The sequence below is a fragment of the Amblyomma mixtum genome, chromosome 5, assembly GCF_055824585.1.
Source record: "Amblyomma mixtum isolate Tamu chromosome 5, ASM5582458v1, whole genome shotgun sequence".
Classification (NCBI taxonomy): Eukaryota; Metazoa; Arthropoda; class Arachnida; order Ixodida; family Ixodidae; genus Amblyomma; species Amblyomma mixtum.
The window spans coordinates 4,874,054-4,896,338 of NC_143016.1; the positions used below are offsets into that span (position 1 = coordinate 4,874,054).

Below are 22,285 nucleotides of genomic sequence, written 5' to 3' on the forward strand. Positions count from 1 at the left end.
CGCTGCGTCACCGCGGTTGTCACGTGACTGCTCAAATTTGACCTGGAGAAATATTGCCTCGAGCGCATGACACCGCTTTGCTGAGCGTTCATTTTCAGTCAGGCACAAAAGTGTATTTTTAGGCACTTCCATATTCAGTGGTGCCCGCATGGAGGGCGTAACCACATTTGATCGAGCGTCACTAAAGAATGTGAAGACAAGAGTCAGGACTGCGGACGGCCGCCAATTCTTCGAGACACGCGATACGAAAGGACAGCCGCGCGCAGTGTCGTCTCCGAAGTTCGACGGGTCCATGGGATTCGTGCCAGACCTAAAACCAGATCTTCAGGTGGGCGAAGTACTGCCCGGCCTTTACATAGGTAAGCTGGATGATTGAAAATCGTAAATGTCGCTTGCTCGCGGAGTAATCTGACTTGTCAATTCAATGCAAATAGTGGCAGCCAGTGGCGACCTCAAGCGCCGGTTTGCTGTTTTAGTGTGCTTTAAGTGTTGCCATCTTGCGCCAGGTGGCGGAACCATTCACTTCGTGTTTTAGGACGCGCTGACATGGAACGTTACAGCAAATACAAAATTTGTTAGAGCAGTGCACGCGTATGTTAGAATTTTCGCTAGAGTAGTAAAGACGAAATCAGTACACACAGTTCTAAGGGAACCTTTCGCTTGGCAGCCGAGGCTTTTCTTGCGTTCGCACCTGCGGTCATGTTTTCGTGAAGGTACCCCGTGTGTGCGCGAATAGGAGACGGCACGGAGAATTTCCTTATTAATGCGAAAGCATTTCTAGGCTGTCTCGGCAGGGTCGTGTCCGCAAAACGTGTCTGCAGCAGTTCTGACGTTCTTAGAAGAGGTAGCATCAAACGAGTGGCTGTAATCGAAAGAGGATAATGCCAGAATGCTGCGCAAAACGTTATGTCCATATGATGATTAGTTAATTCATTAGAGCCAAAAATGTCCAAAACAACGTCGGTATAGCGCGGACGTCCATATAGTGAGGAGATGAGAAAACAGCCGTGGATGACAAAATAGTGAAAAACAAAAATAGGCAAAGGAGTGAAATTAAAGTTTGAAATAAATTGCGCTGTATTTCATGAGTGGTAATTAATCGAACAAAAAGTTTTATTGACATAGATTAGTAGTCAGCAGAAACCATTGGACGGTTGAATAGGCTGTACGGAAATATAGCATGGAGGAAGAAAAACTAGGAGGGACCATGACGTCACAATCTTGAAGCCTAGTCATAAAAAATATAATGGAAAGCATCATGGGAAATAGGCCCTCACGTGACAAGGCAGTGGTAGCTCTTAGCTGGATTTCGGTTTCGGTTTCGCTCTCTCGCTGTACGAGCAACTACGCGACCATCTGCTTGCGTTCACTGACGGCTCCGTGGTGAGCGCAAACTGCTCGCTCGCCGCAGCGGCCACCATCCCCGAGCGACGCGTGCGCTGACTGCGGCGCAGTGGAGACACTTGGAGCACATGCTCCTTCGCTGTGCCGCTTCTGCAGTGCCGCGTCGCGAGATTCTCGCGGCCTGCAGGGCGCTGGGAATCATCCCGGACAGTCTCGAAGCGCTCCTGTGGCCGCGCGGCACTGCGCGCACCCGTGATATTCTAGCCTCTATACCCGTGACAAAACAGTGGTGAGCCTCTGTGCGTTCATCGAACAGGCGGGCTTGACTTCCCGCTCGCTCTTCGCCAGGTAGTGCACGCGTGACACGAACGCTCCGTGGGTGCTACCTCCGACGGTATACGCGGCCGGGCGCCCCACCCCGGCCGCTAGTGCAGTATGCCGCGCGCGCGATTAGTCCGAGACAGGACGCTACGAGCGCGCGGCTATGTATACATACAGTTTACTTCTTTTTGTAAGTGATTGTGCGCAGTGGCCGGGAGACCCCGCGCAGGGGCAGACGTAAAGCCGCCGGCACTCTCTCTCGACAGCGAGAGAGAGAGAAATACTTCACTGCTGAATTTCACGTCGGAACCGCCTATGTGCGCGCGCGTATTCGGCACGACTTGTGCCTTGAGAATAGCGGAGAACGGAGGGCCCATGGGCGGGCCGAAGTCCGCCTGCCCGAGAAATAGAATCTTGCGCAGCGCGCCGGAGCGCTCGTTCAACACGTCCGTCCGCCGTGAGCGCTCTGGAAGCCGCTGCACCCTTTTTTAGAGGCTCGTTTCTTCGCCTACTCTCGAGTTCTCCGCTCATAGCATGCGCTGAAATAAACGCTCCGTATGTGTGTATAACGACGAAAGGAATTCCTCTCCATTATCTTTATGAACCACAGTTGAACAGTGACGAGGTCGCGGCCGCACCCTTTGATGAAAAGTTTACCCGCAGTTTTCTACAGTGCACCCAAAAACTCAAGAGTGTAATCAACAGAGACGCGGAGCCTTCAGACAACCTCGAGCTCGGTACGCATTCCGCCAAAGCGCTGCGCTGCGCTACTTCGGAGCACGGACGTTCACTAAAAAGCACCGCTGGCTGGCAGTCTGGTAACTGTGGAGGAGGGCCTATTTCCCATGAGTCAGTGCGCAAAAGGGCCCTCGGCAGCGGCGTCAGAGGAGGATGGCTTGCAGAGGCTGAGCGCACTCCCTCCTAGTTTTTTTACCTCCATGAAATATAGTAACTGGACGGGAAAGCAACCACGGCGCCAAATCTGAAAAACCAAAATGGCTGATTGAGATAAAAGAAGGTTTGGTTTGGTTTGGTTTGGTTTATGGGGTTTAACGTCCCAAAGCGACTAAGGCTATGAGAGACGCCGTAGTGAAGGGCTCCGGAAATTTCGACCACCTGGGGTTCTTTAACGTGCATTGACATCGCACAGTACACGGGCCTCTAGAATTTCTCCTCCAAAGAAATTCTAGCCGCCGCGGCCGGGATCGAACCCGCGTCTTTTGGGTCAGCAGCCGAGCACCATAACCGCTGAGCCACCGCGGCGGCAGATAAAAGAAGGTATAAGCTGCAGAGTAAATAAATCAATCTTTAATTAAAGCATGATATAATCACGCTAATTCAGTAGTTAAATTAATTAACGAAAAAGATAAAGAGAGGCGACGAGTGCCGTGGAGGCGTCAATACTTTCGCATTCTCCCAGTGCGGGTCGCCGCAGTGAGCTCTACTTGTTTCTTTACTCGTCCTCTTCATAATATATTTTGCCCGCCTAATGATGGTACAGGCGGCTTTCCAAGCAGGAAATATAAGTGCAGTTCTTTCATTTTTCGACGCAGGGTATGTCGATCTGGTAACAGTGAAACCAGCTGCGACATTTTTCTGTTAAACAAGGCTTCGAAAAGGGGGTGAGCAAAATACGCAAAAATTGTTCTAAAGAAATTAGGGGTGTGCGAATATTCGAAATGTTCGAATATAATTCGAATAACATTTTTTTTAGTATTCGTGTTCGATTCGAAAACCAAGTATTCGTGTTGTGTCGAATACTCACTGGACGCGAATATTCCTATTTGGCCGAATATTCTACAGACAGTTGCGCAAATCAGAGAAAATCGAAGAAAAATTCTCTCGGCTTAACCGCGCGTTTGTTCGGGCTCAAATTTCGCACAGAGGTTGCATTTAGTGGTCACTTTTGTTTTATACTACATTTAGGTGGGGTACTTGCCTGATTCGAGCAGAATTATTTGGAAATCCCCATCGTCTGTGGCGACGGAGAACCAAAATCGAAAGACTTCGCAGCAATGGTACGCGTGGCGCCATCTCGCAGCCATCGGAGAAACGAGCTCTCCACTTAGCACAGCTGGGTTTCTCCGGTGGGTGCGAGATGGCGCTACGGGTACCATTGCTGCGATGTCTTTCAGTTTTGGATCGTCGTCGCCACATACGATGGGGATTTCCAAAAAATTCTGACTGAATCAGGCAAGTACCCCACCTAAATGTAGTATAAAACAAAACTGACCACCAAATGCAACCTCTGTGCAAAATTTGAGCCCAAACAAACGCGCGGTTAAGCCGAGAGAATTTTTCTTCGATTTTCTCTGATTTGCGCAACTGTCTGTATAGGTGAGGTGCGTTTCCGCCGTTAACACAAAGAGTCATGGGAAAATCGTCTGCTAGCTACTTCCGGTTCCAAATTGCTCAACTGATTGCATGTTTCGCCCTATTCACCGCGTAAGTTGACATCGTTTATGCGATAAATAACTCTTGGTACTAGTCACTGATTGCACTGAAGCATCGAAAGAGAAATTCAACTTCGCTTCATGAAGTGTCTGCAAGTTGATTCGCCTTGTAGCCTGCCGCAGTTGTGATTTTAGGGTGACGAAAGGAGCCTGGTAACTGACGCACTTTTCGCTCTAATATGGTACGTTGCGCAGCGCAGGTCTAATCACACATGCGATTGAAGTAAGTAACGTGGTGACCTTGACTTCATGCAACGTATTTCCAACGGATCACTGAAAGCAGTAAGTACTCGATAAAATATTTCTGCTCCAGAACACGCGGGCAAGCCATTTCATTTTATTCACGCAGCTCCGTACAACACAGCGTGGCATATATAATCTAACGCCTCTACTCTCCTTTGCGGCGTGCTCCTGCGTGTTCTCACATGAAATGCCACCTGTGCTGCATCTGGAATAACAAAAAGGCGACAAGGCGATTTATTACTGCAACATGCGATGTGCTGAGACGCGCGCCGCGCGCAGTGGCATATACGGGTCGTCTGCTAGCACACTGGCGGCTCTACACGCTGTCAGGAAAATACGAGCATCGTCTAACCAGCTGCACAGATTGCAGTTTACCAAAGAGCGGCAAAAAAAAAACGGCTGTATAATGACTTATGCGCTAAACATGTCGAAACGCAACACGAAATCACCCTCAGCGCATATGCACAACAGACGTGGACTACGGCGGCCGTCATATATCAACCATGAAAAAATTCGCTTACCTCTCTAGATTGTCCATTTCTGCGCTCAGGTCATGCAGATACGTAGTACGGTCTTCTCTTTCGATGCTTCAGTGCAATCAGTGACTAGTACCACGAGTTATTTATCGCATAAACGATGTCAACTTACGCGGTGAATAGGGCGATGCATGCAATCAGTTGAGCAATTTGGAACCGGAAGTAGCTAGCAGACGATTTTCCCATGACTCTTTGCGTTGACGGCGGAAACGCACCTCACAAGTCCTATCGACATAGACATAGCAACATGGCGGCGCCCAGAGCCTTGCGTAACGTTAGGCCACGCCGTAGCTGACTGTGCTGGTGAGCTCCTTCGTGGCTATACCTGCCAATGCGCGTCCGACTCTGATTCGTACCATGGCGAACCAAGGCTGTGGAAAGCCATCCGCGAAGCTGCCGCATCCCAGCAACGTGCTTTTGTGCTTATGGCATGCTAGCCTTAATCAATGCTGTGTACTAGTCATTTTCTGTGATATTTCCACTCCTCTAAGAATAATGTTCTAGACTTTGATACTTTTTGTGCAGCCACACACACCTTTTGTGTACTTTTACTCATTGATAGTTGAACTGTGATGTTCTTGGATGCTCAAATAAATGTTTTATAGTGGTTAAATGCGTCTGTCCTTAATTATTCGATATTCGATTCGATATTCGGCGCTAAGTATTCGTATTCGATTCGTATTCGAAAATTTTGATATCCGCACACCCCTTAAAAAAATCTACGAAGGTCATAACGCCCAATACACTCTGTATATTGCCGCCTATACTTCGACCCCCCCATCTCCCACTTCTCGTTGCCCCCCCCCCCTGTACACACACACACACACACACACACACACACACACACACACACACACACACACACACACACACACACACACACACACACACACACACACACACACACACACACACACACACACACACACACACACACACACACACGCGCGCGCGCGCGCGCACGCACGCACAAAAGTTCACTAAAAATAAGACGCAAGGCCCGCAACCCAGGTGATAAGCCCGTTGGCTGCTGTGTCTCATCAAGCCATGAATGTATCACTGACTCAGAAAGCTGCGTGATCGGTTTGCTGGCAGTGCAATACTGTCGTCCGCAGCGTCGAAGCACGCTTACGGCAGTTTTTCCTGCTTCTCTTGTCCGGCCTAAGCATATGTGACCCTGCAGGTTCGCAGGACGCCGCTGCCGACTGGAGTCTGCTCGAATCCCGTGGCGTGACGCACGTCGTGAACGCGGCCGCCTCGACGGTGCCCAACTTCCACGAAGACCGCGGCTTGACGTACATGGCGCTGGAGATGCTCGACCTGCCTGAGTTTACCCTAAGCCGCGCCACCATAGACGCCGCGTGCGACTTCATCGAGGGGGCGCTGTCCTCTGGCCGATCTGTCCTCGTGCACTGCAACGCGGGCGTGTCCAGGTGACCGCGACTTCGGTTCCTGCCGTAGAGTTGGCGTTAGGGCAACGTTAGGGCAACGCCTCTTGATCGGCCAGCAACTTTGGGGACTAAAGGCAGGCAGCATTAATGGGACCATATCGGTGTTTTCAGAACACGTGATTACAACCTATAGCCTGACGGTCGGTATTACAATACAACTGAAGCTGACAGACAACGTTCTTGCACTTTAAACAGACGCAGAAGGCATCTCTATCCAGTTTTCGTTCTCAGTAAACTTGTTCTGTTTGGCTCTTAGCGGCTTTGTTCATTACCAGGAATCCGGGACAGCGGACTGATTCGCTTGTTTTTCAACCACGTGGCGCCTGACAAGAAACTAAGCACTGAATTTTTTTCTGCAAAAAGTAAAGACAAATACACTGCGGCACCGAATGTTCGATCTGAGTCTCTTTATCTGTGCGGTGCTCCGTACTCGGCTACTGCTAGACTCTTTTTGTATTTTAAACATGGTGTACGTAAAAGCAAAAGAATGTTTTCTGTACACAAACTATACTCTATAGAAAGCCTAAGAAAGCAACATAAAAAAAAAATCCGCCGCAGTTGCTCAGTGATTATGGTGCTCGGCTAATGACCCGAAAAATGTGGGCTCGATCCCGGCCGCGGCAGTCGCATTTCGATGGAGGCGAAATGCTAGAGTCCCTTGTGCTATGCAATGATAGTAGGTGGACGCACAAGGTATCTAAACTATCACATTGAACGAACGATCCTCAGTGGTATATAGAAGTAGCGCGCCTGGCTAGTGACTCAGAGGGCAGCGGTTCGATTCCCGCTCGACCGCATTTTTCCTTTTGGTGGAAGTGCTTAACGAGCCACTCGGTGAATGGCGCTTTTTCGTGACACGGATGGTCGGGCGGACACCGGCTGTTCTCGAGGCTGTGCAGTTCAGTAAGAAAGAACATGTCTAGGATTCATCGACATAGCGTGAACGTAGCGTAGAGACTGAGGAGTCAGATTATATCGCTTGTTCAATGTCCGTTGTTGGACATCCCAAAACAGTGTTGCGTGATGAAGCAATGCCCAATCGTGTCAAGAATGTCACAGAGACGGCAATTTACCGACGACACAGAAATGTCCTATTTATGAAGCCATGTCTTCAACGTCAAAGTCTCGGTGTGTAGCTTATATATAGGGCTATAAAAAGCCTTTAAACCATGCAATGCGTCCATACGCATATATATGTCGCGCCGTAGCCGAGTTTATACGTATATAGAGAGCGAGATATGATAACCGTTTTGTGAGAATGTCAGTTTTGGACAATTTTCTTTTCTTCTTTTGACGAACACGGCATTGAAGAATGGAAAGCTCACTGTTCTATTTAAGCCACTTGAAAAAAGCGGTTGGAGCTGTAGATTATTCCCAGATCGAGTTTTCTCACTCAAAAGGGATAAAAAATTTCGCCGCTTCTATATATGTGCGCATTGTTTAAACTTTGAACTGCTTAGGAGCAAACGTTAGGCGAGCCATCGACACATCACTCCCTTAGTGGTGGGCGGGGTATCACATAGGACCAAAATCATATGGAAAGATTCAGTCTATTACCGGTACGATGAGCTAAAAAATCATAGACGATCCGCAATGCAATTGATGCTACGAAGTATGCCTTAGCATTAGTGTTCCCACCTTCTCTCCGCCTTCTTCCTGCCTCACCTCAAGAGGTGGATTTCCCTCTCTCCACTTTGCCACTTGCTAATCGAGGCTTCAAACGGACGGACAGACGGAGGTCGGGCAGATTTTTCCAACATAGGGGTTCTAATGCTGCCGCGTCAGAAACGCGTCTTCCCTGATGAAACGCAATAGACCGCAAGGCTTAATGGCACAAGCTGGGATGTGTCTCAAGTTCCTTATAACGGACATTTGTTCGGCTCTAGATGTCGCATTTATTGCTGAGGCATTTGATGTTAAAAATGGAATACTGTTTCCCAAACGCAGGCGTATGACGTCGAGTGCATTAGGAATTCTGTGGTCGCCGACTGGAAGTAGGTGGTGGCGTGATCTAGCCTCAGAGATACGAAACAAACAGAAAGCACCTGACGTCATGGCAGTTGGCTTATTCTATAACGGCGATGCATGCATTTAGTTTATCTGGTTTTTTATAGCTTAAAAATGAGGTGGTAATGAAACAACAAAGTGGTGCCTCTTTATAGATCAGAGTGCTTAAAAGTATACAAAAGCTGTCCCACTATGCTTAGGCACTCAAGTGCATCTCTCTGAGTAAATTAACGGCGTGTAGTTTCTATACGCGCTCGATCAACTGAGAACTGGGATGGTTTCTCGTGTTGGCGATGCTAACATTAGTTGCATTCAACCAAAAGCGCCGTTACTTTCGATGAGCGAATTTTTTGGGCTGTCATGTGACCGTGTAAACTATGAATAGCATGACCTGAGTTGCCCCCTTGAGGACTTCACGTATACGAAAATAAATGGTCTATTACGAAGGCACTGATCACATCTGTAGTTTCGCTACTCCGTTTGCATCAAAGGCCAGTTCAGTTCAATTTTATTTCCGCAATCTTGCCAGAGGTAATACATAAGTGGTAGCATTTTATCTATATAAACAAGCGAAAAAAAAAAGAATATTATTTAGTACTTACGGTAACCGTCAATGCGTTCATTAAAAGTAGATGATGAAGCGATAGGAACGTTGTTATGGGGTGGGCCGTTCCAGTCTAGCTGCTCGAAAAAAATAACGTAGCAGAAAAGGTATAGTGTGATGGTGGACGGGCAACTTGGAGTGGACGGCCTGTGCGGTGAGATATGCGTGCTGCGGCTGTGATATACGGTGGTAGATTGAGTGAAGGATGAAAGAATTTGTGATAGAGGATGCGACTTGCAACGCGGCGACGGAATGAAAGGGGCGGTAGTACATAATCATCGGCCGCGGCAAAACACAGATAGAACGAGAAATCTTAGAAGCTTTTAAAATCAAGCAGTTATGAACTGAATGCGTCAGCGACAGCTCTGTTAGCTTCACGGCAAAAGAGTACACTTTCATGAATGGGACATAGGTTGCCGCATGCAATCTTCGCTCGCTTAATCAGTTTTGTGTTTGCTGTTTTGATAGCGTTTGTGGTGCTCTCGCGCATGTGCGCCCTGTTCTGATGTTGGCGATCCACCAAGTAAAAAATTTGCAGTTGTGTTTCCAGCGTTGTCCTGTGTACTTCTCCTCCTTGTGAATGCGTCCTTTTCGCTGGTTTTCTACGTACCATGCACCAACTGGCCCAACAAGCTACGCTTCTTCAATACATATTAAGCTTGCACCGCAGCGGTGGCCTATAGCGGTCTGAGAATCGGCTTCGCATGCCGGAGGTGCGGCGTTCGATCCCCAGTGCCGCCGGGTACCCACCGGTTCTACAATGGATACAAGCTTTCCCCTGGTCTGGTGCTCGGCTTCGTTAGGGTTAAATGCTTGGGAAACTGGTCTCTGGCCCCACCTTGAGCAGAAGAAAAAAATACCTTGTGCCATGGCGCTCTTTGGCCACAGATGCCCTTGCGCCTATCAATCATCATCGGTACATATTAAGCTTTCAAAGATGAAATGCTCAGGTTGTATGAGTACGAAGAGTGAGAAACTAGCGGCGCAATTTTGGACTGTTTCTAATGCATCGATTAAGTACACGTGATGCGGGCTCCATATGGCAGAGGCATATTGTAGTCTTGGTCTGCTAAGTGATTTATACGCGAGTAATTTTACATATTGGGGGCAATGGAAAAGGCGGCGATAGCGCTCGAGGTAACCGAGTGTTCTGTTCAATGCTGAAATGATGTTATCAGTATGAGTGCGCTATGATAACTCGTAAGGCAACGTGACTGCAAGATATTTAGATATAAAATGGTACTAATTCAATTTGGGTCTTGCCAGTTGAATATTGGGAACGATGCGGACTGCGAGGACGAGAGAAGGACACAGGTTTACATTTAGTCGGATAGAGGAACATTACCCACTTGTTCCACCAATTAAATAGCTGTTAAGGTTTGCCTGAAGACTAAGTTGATCACGGTAGTTACTAACGGCGCGGTTAATGACGCAGCCGCTGGCAGGCATACAGATACTCCAGGAGACATGCTCGGTTAAATCGTTAATATACTAGGTGTTTCAGGGAAGCCCGCCACTAATTTTTAAAAATAAATTTTTTTTGAGGTAAAGAGGCGCTTTTTGCGGCATACTAATACCAGTGTTCGCGGACGTCAGAAAAAAAAAGAAAAGAAAGGCGAATCATGTTAACTAGCAAAGTGATGAACTAAATTTTGTTAGTTACCTTTTGTAGCGATTGCCGAGAGGCGCCTGATTGCAATCGGAGCTTTTTCTAGCCGGTCGTTAGTAATAGCCTTATGAGATTCTAGAATTTTGAAAACGCGATTACTTTGGCCGCTGTGGCTCAACAAATCTGAGCCATTTCTTGCGCCATTCGAAAACCGCGCTCTTGCGGAGAGCGCAAAGCGCTGTACCACGTGACAGTCAGTGACAATCTCGGCCCCGCCCGCGCTGAGGTGCTCCCTGCTCCTTGCCACTTCGCTGCTTCAGTGCGGAACGCCTGATATGTGACTGGGAGGTCGTTAGAAAGCGGCCGTTAACAAAGACTGACTGTAAACGGTTAGTGAGCAACTCTTCAATCCACTGAAGATTTGTTGTATATAATTTCAGTTGCCGTTGGCGAGGGCCGGTGACTGAGGGAAATCCCCCTAAACACCACCTGCCGGACAATTTTCACCTTCATGGCCCTACTAGTGCTATAGCATGGTACAGAAGCTTTCGCAAAATATACAAAAATCGCGCCAGTCTGCATGTTATGATTAATGTGTAAGTCGTGAAGGAAGAGCGATAACTGGGTTCTGCAAGAGAGGCCGTTACGAAACCCTTGTTGTGAAGGATGGAAGAAATGGTTTGAGTCCCAAAAAATTATGGATTGATTGTAAATGGCGTGTCCCATAATTTTGCAGGGCATACTAATGAATGAAATGGAGCGATGATTCAAGGGTGAGTCTGTTACCTAAGAGTTGTAGCATAGCCCCGCCTATAGCGGCCGTCAAGAAGAGTCCCTCAAGATGCCAAGAGTCTCTTCAGAGAAACGGTGCTCAGACATTTCAGTACCTTATAGAGTTGAAAAGGTCCCAAGACACTTCACTCCATCGCATTCGCTCGGGCTCTGCTCGTACCCCTGCGTGGATGTATATAAAGAACCTGCCTTCGTCTCCGCTGTGTTTCGCATGTGGTGTGTGCTGGGATATAGGACATTATCTTATGTGCTGTGCAGTGTACAATGCGGAAAGGTGTGTGTTGTTTTCCTCAAGAACACAGGGGCTTCTCAGAGTTCCCTTTTGGACATCGTCAACCGGCGCAGAAAACAGCCACGTAGAAGGGAGGCTTCATGCCTTCTTTTAAAGTCCCTCCAGGACCTGTCCACCGGACTCTGAGCAAAGTGTCCACTATGGCAAGTGGCAGTTCAATTAATGATTGGTCGCGAGAGGTTGCTCAGGAAGAGTAACCTGGTCGAGCAAACTGGGTCTCACAAACCTCACCGGTGGCTGTGTTTGAAACAGTCATGGACCTACCACGGCAGTGACGCATCCCTTAACCGCTGTAACTAAAGAAACAACGCAGGAACAAAAAGACGACGACGACGACGATGAGACGGTTTTGCGCTTGTCCCGTCTGAGCATAACACATATGCGCTACCTCGAACCAAACGCCGCCGCTAGACGTCGCTCTGCGCTCTGTGGAGCGCAGACGGCACGGAGTTCAAGCGCTCCAGACAGGTCTGTGGACGACTGTACACACTTGTTGCACTGCACCTGACCTGTCACTAAATACTCAATAAAGTTGGGAGTTGTGCCGAGAACCAACGAGCACGTCCCTGACCTGTGGTGCGCTCGCAGGTCGTGCGCTCTGGTGCTGGCCTTCCTGATGCTGAGACGCGGGGCGAGCCTGCACGAAGCCCTGGAGAAGACGCGCTCCGCCCGGCCCTCCGTGCGCCCCAACGAAGGCTTCCTGCGGCAGCTGGCGGAGTTGGAGCCCCGATGACCTCAAGGCGTGGGCGGACGGGCTACAGTGGTCCGTGTTCTCGTCATAAATATGTAGCGCTGAATTAATATCCAGGCTACAGCGGTGTTTCCGCGGTTCAGCTCTTCTGCCAGGGACGGACCAGAAGGTACCGCCCGCAAAGTATGGACGGGGCAGCCCTGGCATCCCTTGGCGCCTGGCTTAAACGACGCTGCGCCGTTGGGTGCAAAGTTAGTGGTCAGGAAGCGCTTCACTCACCCAGAGCAGAACTTCTTTGGCAAAACAAAGAAGCGTATGAACGAAAGCGATACGCGTGTTGTTTACTTCCCGAAGCCGATGCCAGCTCCTATACAACTTCCCGCCGGGTGGCTGAGCAGCATTTTTAGTGCGAAAGCACTACACTTCACGGGATAGACACCAACCAATCTTGTGGAGTCTCTGACCTAAGGGGTGAAGAAATAAAATGTTGCACTTTACGAAAAAAAAAAAAAAAAACGGCCCAGAGGGGAGCAAAGACAACTTCAGTCCTCAGTTAGTCCCTAAACTTGCACACGACACTCTTCTTGCCACAATTGCGCGCCGTGCGCGAACTCAACGGACTAAGTACCGAGGAAGAGGCTAACGGGGGGCGAATCGCAGCATAACAGCACGCGAAAATCGCGCGAAAAGACCTCGACTGCAATATTACTCGATTTTTGAAGCGCAGGACGTGGTATAATTCCAATTAGGAGGGTTTCAAATTGGGCAAGTTGGTAGTTAACATGGTCAAACATAATTGCGGTTTTGAATAGATTTGGGACAAAACAGGGACGACACAAACTCTCGCCCGAGAGTTTGTGTTGTCCCTGTTTTGTCCCAAGTGTTATCAAAAGCGCAATTATGTTTGACCATATAATTCCAATGAGGGCACCGCCGCTGCCTGTGACGAAGCGGACTCTTTTGCGTGAGAAAAAGGCTTCGAGCAACCGAAACGGCTGGCAGCTGTGCATTGCAACTACATAAACAAATACTACAAGCTTCAGTACGTGTCGAATGTGAGTTGTGAAGGTTAGGGTTGAGCAACTACACGTAGTTTCATATCGTTGCCGTTTGTTTACGAGCTTATTTGATGCTGTGTAAGTATATATCGGCGACACTTAGTGAAATAGTGAGTGGCAAGCAGTCAATTCCCTGTCACCGCTGTCCGCCAGCAACAAAAAACAAAGTGAGTCATTGCCTTCTATATTTGTTTTCAACAGGCTGTAATTTGCAGCTGCCAATTGGCAGAAATAAGACCACCTTATATGCAAGAAAGAAATGAAAAGAAATCAACTGTTGTGGTTGTGAAGCACCGGTCGTAATGTACTCGGAGTTCTGCACTTCTTTTTCGGCCAAAACGCGATTTAGACCGCTGTGCGTGAGCATCAAAGCTTACTGCAGCTTGATGCAAAAGCATATGACAGCAAAATCACCATACTGTGCTCTAGACAGCAATACGTTTGTCAACAATGCGAACGCTAGACACAGGAAATGTGTGTTTTTCGCATATAAGGCTTTTATTTTCTTCCCCGGACCATCTCCTGTGGTGGCCTAGTCATATCCGCGCTCGGCTCCTAATCCAAAGGTTGCCGGTTCGAATCCTAATGTTTTCATGTGTGTTTATTTCTATTTCCATTGTCGTTATTACATGTGTCAAGTTCTGTCGGAAACTATCCCGCTCTAAGTAGTAGCCAGGACAGCAGCTTGGGCATGTAGGTTATTCATTTGTGACGGTACAGTGCAAAGTAGTAGCAAAAGCATATATTGTTGCAAAAGGAAGAGTTAGGGAGTAGGGGGTTGGGGATAGATAGATGTGGAGCTCCAGTGGTCGGTCTTCCCTATTCCAGGATCCCGTTGGCCTCCGCCGCTGCCTTGGCCCTCGTCACCAGCATAAGCTGTGTGCTCGGGTCGGAGTCAGCCAGGAGGGCCTCCCACTGCTCTATACTAGGACTATTTATCTTTGGTAATAAAGGGCTTTTTCAACAGCCCCATGTGGCGTGGTACGTTGTGGCGTAGCCCCCACACCACACGCACTCTTTCGCGTATCTGTTCGGCCACATTTTGTGATACATGGCTCTGCTTGAGTAGGTGTCTGTTTGTAGTCGTCTGGACGTGGTGGCCTGCTCTCTGTTGAGGATCCCGTTCTAAATTACGCTGGAAATCACGCGTCGTTTGCATTTCTTCATTAAACGTGTGCTCCCGGGGACTAACTGTTGCGCACCACTTTCCAAGGGGACCAACAATTACACCCTTTGCAGTTAGTACCTAAAAGGACGATTGCCAGTGGCAGGTCGGTTAGTCCCAAAAAAAGATTAACCTCTCGCCCCCTGTTAGTCCTTTTTTTCTAAGAGTGTGCCGCAACTGGGTTTCGCACACGCGCCGGCGCGAACAGATCAGCTTCGCTGGCCACTCAGGCCAGCATTACCTCGATGAGAGCTTAACTTGACTCTAATATCGTCGCCAGACGTGCGGCGACCCAGTTAAGCAAAACCATGTAAGGACGGATTCGGACCCATCGTACTGGCGCTTACAGCTCGTTACTGACGCCAGTAGTTGGTCCTCGTTTCTCCGGAGGACTGCACACCAGGGGTTATTGCCTCTTTAAGCGCGCAGTGATCACGTTGAGCCGAGGGTTCAGGCAAAAGCGCTCTTTATTTGTTTGTACGAGAGAGGTGCGTGGAAGCAGGCCACAACAGGTGCTGTAGGCCGAGTTCGCAAGTGTTTTGCCGTATATAGCTCCCGCGTAAAACGTCCTTAACACAGACTGCCCACGCTGGACAAAATTTCAACTGCATCACACGTGCACATCACTGCGAACTAGGTGCATGGATCACGTCCGTAACTTGGGCACCCGCGGCTGGCTTGGACCAATGGTCGGCAAGTATTTGCAGCAGTGGAGACAGGGTCGCATGTACAAACCATCGGGCAACATATTCGAGGAGCAGGGCGAAGATCCATATGTCTCACATCAAAACAGGAAACTGCACTCACGTAATCTTGTCACTGTCAAGATTTCTTCATCCCCAATTCGACTGGAGGGACAACGTCTTTTGCGGTCTTGGCACAGAACGTTCCGATAACACGGCACAAGGGATGGCTTTCTCGGGATCACGTGCTGAGACCGCAGCCTAAGTGGCTGCTTCCTGGGACGAAACGCAAAGCTTTGAAAACTGCTCTGTTTAAATGTTTGCGTAAAGCAGTGGGCGTGGCAAGGACGGTCCAGTGAGTGAGCGAGTGAGTAGCCGCTGCAATTAAAAGCTCGGCTGATCGCAGGATAAATGGCACTGGCGATTTCCTCACAGGGAGCATAAAACGTCAGCTGCGCTTTTGCACTTGATTGCCAGGTGCAGGGACGGCTTCTAACACCGATTAGAAAATCATCGTCTCTCAGCCTCTGAAATGACCACAGTTCGAACTGCGGCTTCAGTGCAGTTCCGCAGGATATCTTCGTCGGTTGCCTGCAATAGAACGAGAAAACACATATTCATTTTTTTTTATATGGGCGCGTTAAATTTGACGAATGATCAGCGCTGGTTGGTTCGAGAAATGATTAATGCGCTCCAAGCATAACAGCCACTGACACTGAACAGCCTCCGATCACCCAAAAATAGCCGCCGTAGCGTATCAGTGACTGAGCGGATTCGTGGTTCAGGGGTAGTGTGCACTCGGTTCCTGCCCAAGTTGGCCCTGCTCTGAAGAATTTAGATCAATGTCGTGTCCCCGAGCTTGCAGCTGTGCACATTGCTTTAGTTATCTATCACTTGGCTCTGAGATCCAGCAAACTGAACACAAGACGCTGACGACAAAATCAATGTAGCTAGCGCTGTAAAAAACAAGCAGGTTGGTTGCCGCTGCATAATTGTCAGCGACTGCTGTTCGAGCGGGTGAATGCAATGTTGTCCATTTATTATTTTTTTTCTTCTCTCGTTACATCACTGTGCTGTCACTCACGACCTACTGTGTCCAGACCACTCAGCGCGGCGCGTTGCGCTGACGTTATGCGTGACGTCACTGTACAGTGACCTATCACCGTGTCGCGGTGCATCTGCTTCGCTCTCCCTTCCCTCCACTTTCCTCTTAGACTCAGCCCTCTCCTTTTAGCACACCATTTTACGCCAGTGCTCGAGAACCGGAAAACGTGCCCTTAGCAGCTATGTCCGTGGAAATAAATGAGGGCGTGGCCGCCTCTAATATCGGCGGCGCAGTACCTCGGCCGTGGCGTTGCTGGCCTCGTGCTTGAGGATGCAGAGCAGTTCGTCCCGGAACTTGTCTCGCAGGTCCTTGAGCGCCTGCTGCCGTTGCCTGATCTGGGCGGCGAGGGTGTCCTTCTGGGGGTCTCCCTGAGGCAGCGCCTTCAGCTCATGCACCAGCTGGTCGATGACCTGCTGCGCTTGGGCCAGCTCCTCGGCGTGCACCTTGGACACCGCGCGCACCAGGGTGCTCTGCTGCGAGTCGACCAGCAGCTCCGAAGGCTGGCCGCTGTATGGGGAGGCGACCGCCGTCAGTGGTGCGCCTGCGGCGGGGAACCGATCCAGTTATAGCACGCCGCCCGTCACAGCGTGTAACCACAGACCCCGACAGCACGGCTACAAAACCTGCGGGCGGCAACGACATGCGGCTGGTAGCGTTGACATCGGCAGCGATAGATTCCGTGTAGTTAGTTATCCGCACGCTCGCTCACCTGGCACGGAGAAGAGTAACGAGTAAACTGTGTTGCTGGGCCAAGTGGTTATTTTCAGTCACTTCGTGGAGTTGAACACGCACGCACAAAGGTCGGTCAAATAGTAAGACACAACCCACTGAATCTCGGCAATGGTAAGTAAGCACTAGGGAAATGAAATTTTGCAGGTAGAAGCATTGGTACTTAATCATCTGACCCATATATAACTTTTGTTTCCTGTTTTTCGCGTAAGTCACCATGGGTGATCAGCGTCACACCCTACTACGCTTAAGTGCAGCGATCTATTTCCTTTACAGATCCGTAGATAACTAAGCAAGATCGATGCACAGTAAGGTGTTGCTAGTCTATGGGCTCAGTAAAATGAGTCGAATTAATGCGTTTCGATGGATTGGGAGGCTGCGGCCTTTTGATTGCGGTGTACAGGGCCAGCCACATTCAGGTCGACCGTCAACCGTCACACCTGATGAAAACGCATCTGTCAATGACGAACTCGTACAAAATGACAGATGCATCACCAGGAGACGAATCAAGGAGCGCACTGGTATGGCGAAACGATCCGTCTTACCGTTAATCGAACGATTGAGATACAGACAAAATTGGGAGGCGATCAATTGGATTGATGCGGATGAAATGAGAGAGCTTTCTACTCTACCTTCTCTTCCTCTGTGCTACCATTCTGCACCCTGGAACACGAACAATACCGTTACGAACACTACCGAACTTCACTATGCCACTGTCACATCTAGAATCCAGCCACTACCTCTCGTCACGGAAATGTCCGTACATGCAGCTGGTTAGGGCCGGTGTTTCATTATAGCCGGTGTTTAGTTCTAGCCGGTGTTTAGTTCTAGCCGGTGTTTAGTTCTAGCCGGTGTTTTGTTCTAGCCGGTACGTGTTTATAACAGGTGGCAGGTGGACAGCGGGAACTCCATCAAACGCCACCTATCATGGTTGGCAGGAGAGGCTTCGCACAGACGCCAACGTCGAACAGTTCTCGCCGTCGTGGACCTCGAGATGTTCTCGCATTAAAATTTGTGCTCGATAGGTTCCAGCGCGGCTCTTGACAAAGGGAGTTATGAAAATCAGGAACAATGTGCATGCTTATCCTCTGCAAAATTTCTTTGGTGATTGTTCACAGTACTTTCATGAAGTCATCACCTGTGATGAAACCTGGCTGTTTATTTCGATCCCAGCGCAAAATGCAGTCGATGGAAAGGAGGCATTCAGAACCCCCGTGTCAAATGAAGCCACTTGCGAGGCCACGCAACAAATTGATGGCGACATTCTTCTGGGATCATAGGGGCGTGATTTTCATAGACTTTCTCGAACATGAAACGGCGGTCGTTATCAAAGAACGATATTGTTCGTCGTTTGACAAGCTGCGCGTATCTTACGAACAAAGAGGTCAGGGTTACGTGCAAAGGACGCAAGTTGCGTCACGATAACGCAAGACAGCATGCTGCGCATATTTCATATGATTGGCCAACTGCGATGGACAGTAGTGCCGCAACTGGCGTCACTCAAAAAACAATTCAGCCTGCGCTTCTAGGCATGAGCTTTCGCGCTGTAGCGAAACCACGTTGAATGTGTCGGCGATCTGGTCTACGTATGTACAGTCGTGGCCAAAAGTAAGAGCCCGCCTTCGTCGTTTTCCGAAGCTTGCCGCTCTGCACGGGGGCGCCACCGTACGAAGCGTACCGGCTGTCGAGACTGCCGCACTGGGCTGGTCTTGGTCCGGTGGCGCGTCCACGCAGAGTGGCAAGATTCGGAAAACGACGAAGGCGGGCTCTTACTTTTGGCCACGACTATTACGTCCTCAGTTTATGAGGAAAGAGTGCAATTGGTCAGGCACGTACCTCAAATCGTTCAAAATCTTGTCTCGCGTTTGTCGCTACCGAAGCGGCTGACGACAGCAGGTCTTAGGAACGGAGTAAAACAATCGCAATTGTTGAAATATAAGATGCTGGTCACTATCTACAAGTGCTGATATATACAGTATTTTTTTTCAGAACCGCCCATTATTGCATGCCAAGCACTGATATTACAACGAATTTACAATCATGTTTGCGCTGTGCTTGCTGTTGCGTCGTGCTCCTGACTGGTCTCACAGGCGACTTGATGCTATCTCGATTTCGACGAATTTAACCGCGGGTGCGTCTTGTCCCAACAAAGAAAGAGAAGCACGTTCTGTTCATCGGTGCCGGACTTCCGCAACTCATGAGCTGATATCATGAGCGGCCTTCGCGATGGGCTGCTAGGCATTTTGCCTCGCAGCCAACAAGATAACAGAATAATTGGAGCTCAAGCAAAGTCGCGATCACTCCGGAAATTTAGTGTGTTTGGTGCGGCTTTCAGACTAGTTGTATCTGAGCATCGCAGAGTCCTCGAGTCAAATCATGAAGCGGCCAGATTTCACGTAGGCGAGAAAAGTGCAAAGATACGGGCTTCTTTGTAAATGAAGAAAAGACAAATAAGCAAAAACTATGCATGTTTTTAATGCGAAAGCATTTCTTGACTCATGAGTGGCGCCCGCAGGATGTGTCCAGGTTGCGTGAAAAGTGTCCACACCACTAACAATCATCACCATCATCATCATCAGCCTGACTACACCCACTGCAGGGCAAAGGCCTCTCCCATGTCTCTCCACGTAACCCTGTCCTTCGCCAGTTGCGGCCACCGTATCCCCGCAAACTTATTTATCTCATCCGCCCACCTAACTTTCTGCCGTCCCCTGCTACGTTTGCCTTCTCTTGGAATCCACTCCGTTACCCTTAAGGACCAGCGGTTATCTTGCCTTCTCATTACATGCCCTGCCCAAGCCCATTTCTTCCTCTTGATTTCAACTAGGATATCATTAACCCGCGTTTGTTCCCTCACCCACTCCGCCCTCTTCCGATCTCTTAACGTTACACCTATCATTTTTCTTTCCATAGCTCGCTGCGTTGTCCTTAACTTAAGCTGAACCCTCTTTGTTAGCCTCCACGTTTCTGCCCCATAGGTGAGTACCGGTAAGATACAGCTGTTGTATACTTTTCTCTTGAGGGATATTGGCAAACCACCATTCATGATCTGAGAGAACCTTCCATATGCGCTCCACCCATTCTTATTCTTCTAGTTATTTCCCTCTCATGACCCGGATCTGCGGTCACTACCTGCCCTAAGTAGACATATTCTCTTACTACTTCCAGCACCTCGCTACCAACTGCGAACTGCTGTTCCCTTGCTAGGTTGTTGAGCATTACATTGGTTTTCTGCATGTTAATTTTAGCCCCACCGTTCTGCTCTGCCTGTGTAACTCATTGATCATGCTTTGTAGTTCTTGTCCTGTGTGGCTTAGCAAGGCAATGTCATCAGCGAATCGCAAATTACATTGCGATTCGCAATGTAATTAGCAATCGCCAATTAACCAACACAAATTGACCATCACTACTTAGTCATCAATTAACGATCGCTAACTAGCAACCCCTAATTAGTCACTAATCAACGATAATTAATTAACCGCCAATAATTTGTACCTGGGCCCATCGTGTGATGATCACATTGACATTACGCCAAGATCACGCGACCACACCAGGGCATGACAAGTCTGGGTACGTCTCAGTCTCCATGGCAAACAGCAGCAACAGAAGTACCAACAAAGGAACACAAATGCACACACGGCATTGATGCACACACGGCAGCGGGAGTGCCTTTGGAATTTTTTTCTAGTCGAGCACTGAGGGCAGCTAGCGTGCGCGCATAATTTTTCCACACGGAATGTACGCTTTGCATCTGTGCACTACAAGGCGCGGACTACCAAAGAAAAAATTAGCTGGCGATTTAGCAATGTTAAGCACGAAATATTATGGAAAGCACAGTTTTTTGCAGGTGGACACCACCGCCACTTACCTGGAAGTGCTATTTGTACGTGCCGGCGCCGGTTCGAATCCCAGTCGAGGCAATATTTATTTAATTATAGTTTGCACAAGTCATTCTCAAGGTCAAGCTGCACACAGACCGGTGAGCAGGTTTGGCCCAGGGAACTTGTGCTCTCGTACTAATTTTTGAGCCAGGGTCCAGCCCTGCGGAGATTAGGCCTGGTGCAAAATATAGTTGGAAATTACGCTAATCCAAAAGTTCTGGTGAAATGCTTCATCAAAGGTGGGCTCCTTCAGAGTTGCCCAGGAGCTACTACTGTGCGCCGTTAGATGGCGGTGGTGGGCAGATGTTCATAAAGCCCCTCAATGAAATAAAAGTAGCGAAAAGCTTCGAACTTTCCGACACTCCCCCTCTCCTGGCGCGCCGCCGGAGAATCGAGCCTCCCATTGGCCGAGGCGCCGTAGTCACGTGTTAGCGCGCGCTTTTTGGCTCCGCAGCAGACGCCGGCGCCATTGCCGGGGTTGGGAGTCGCGCTTCGTTTTCTGTGGTCGTTTTTCAGTTGTCAGTCGTGTTTTTTCGGATGATTTGGTGTGAAGCGCCAGCGGCTGCAGTCTTTCTTCGCACTAAATGCCGTTTGGCATGATTTTAAATAGACTCGTTCGCTAGCGGGTACGAAAGCCGTGCTGAAGTGCAGGTTTAATGTTGCTCGCATTGCGCGGCGTGTCGGCTTGGTTGCAGTCGCGCTCGTTCGCATGTTGTTTGAGCCCCGCCGTTTACTTTGCTCGCTATGCAGGTCTAGGCTTGATGTTTCGCGCATTGCTTGCCGTATTTATGTTGCTGCAGCTGGACTTCTGAGCTCACGAACACGATACTAAAGGGGCGGTACTCGCTGTTCGAGCCTACGCTGTTCATGCTGCTCGCGGTGCAGGTGTAGCTTTCATGGTGAACGCATCGCTAGACGTATTTGTTTTGTTACAGTTGCACTCCTTCGCTCACGAACTCGACACTGAAGGTGTGATACTTGCTGTTGAAGCTCCTCCTGCTCATGCTGCTTGCGATTAAGGTCTAGCTTTCATGTTGCGCGCATTGCTGAACGTATTTTTCAAGCAGGGTTCTAAACCGAAATCGGGCGTTACTGTGCCTAGGCACATTAACGCAACTGTCGCTTGAATACTCGATATCTGCGTGGATAATACTTGAGAATGCAAGCAAGGACCTCTGTAAAACATAGTTTCAGACATTTTGGGTTGAGGCCGTCGTCGCTGTCCGCGAATTCCTGCGAAAATCACGCTGCGTGGAGCTATGTAACGTGGATAGGTGGTGTCAAATGAATCACTAACGCAGGGGCGCGCGCAATGATCCAG

At 49.1% G+C, this 22,285-nt stretch overlaps 2 protein-coding genes across 2 annotated transcripts in view; one reads left to right on the forward strand and one right to left on the reverse strand.

Annotated features, from left to right (window-relative positions):
• Window positions 1-17,107, forward strand: LOC149341206 (dual specificity protein phosphatase 19-like). Its single transcript, XM_089543148.1, has 4 exons — window positions 1-359; window positions 6,081-6,330; window positions 12,241-12,415; window positions 16,660-17,107. Exons 1-3 carry the CDS (start codon window positions 149-151, stop codon window positions 12,383-12,385), a joined length of 606 nt encoding a protein of 201 aa, XP_089399274.1. The 5' UTR covers window positions 1-148; the 3' UTR covers window positions 12,386-12,415; window positions 16,660-17,107.
• The window catches only part of LOC149341207 (uncharacterized), an 18,161-nt gene continuing 10,891 nt past the window's right edge, over window positions 15,016-22,285 (reverse strand). The window contains exons 3-4 of the mRNA XM_089543149.1: window positions 16,591-16,895; window positions 15,016-15,840 (exon numbers count right to left, since the gene is read on the reverse strand). Of these exons, the coding sequence (XP_089399275.1) occupies window positions 15,760-15,840; window positions 16,591-16,895 (386 nt within the window). The 3' untranslated portion in view covers window positions 15,016-15,759. The remainder of the gene's footprint in view (window positions 15,841-16,590; window positions 16,896-22,285) is intronic.

Bases quoted from the DNA above. Each gene is read 5' to 3' on its own strand.
- LOC149341206 (XM_089543148.1), top strand. From the start codon at position 149: ATGGAGGGCGTAACCACATTTGATCGAGCGTCACTAAAGAATGTGAAG. The intron at 360-6,080 runs GTAAGCTGGATG...GTGACCCTGCAG, and splicing joins ACTGCCCGGCCTTTACATAG to GTTCGCAGGACGCCGCTGCC. The intron at 6,331-12,240 runs GTGACCGCGACT...GTGCGCTCGCAG, and splicing joins TGCAACGCGGGCGTGTCCAG to GTCGTGCGCTCTGGTGCTGG.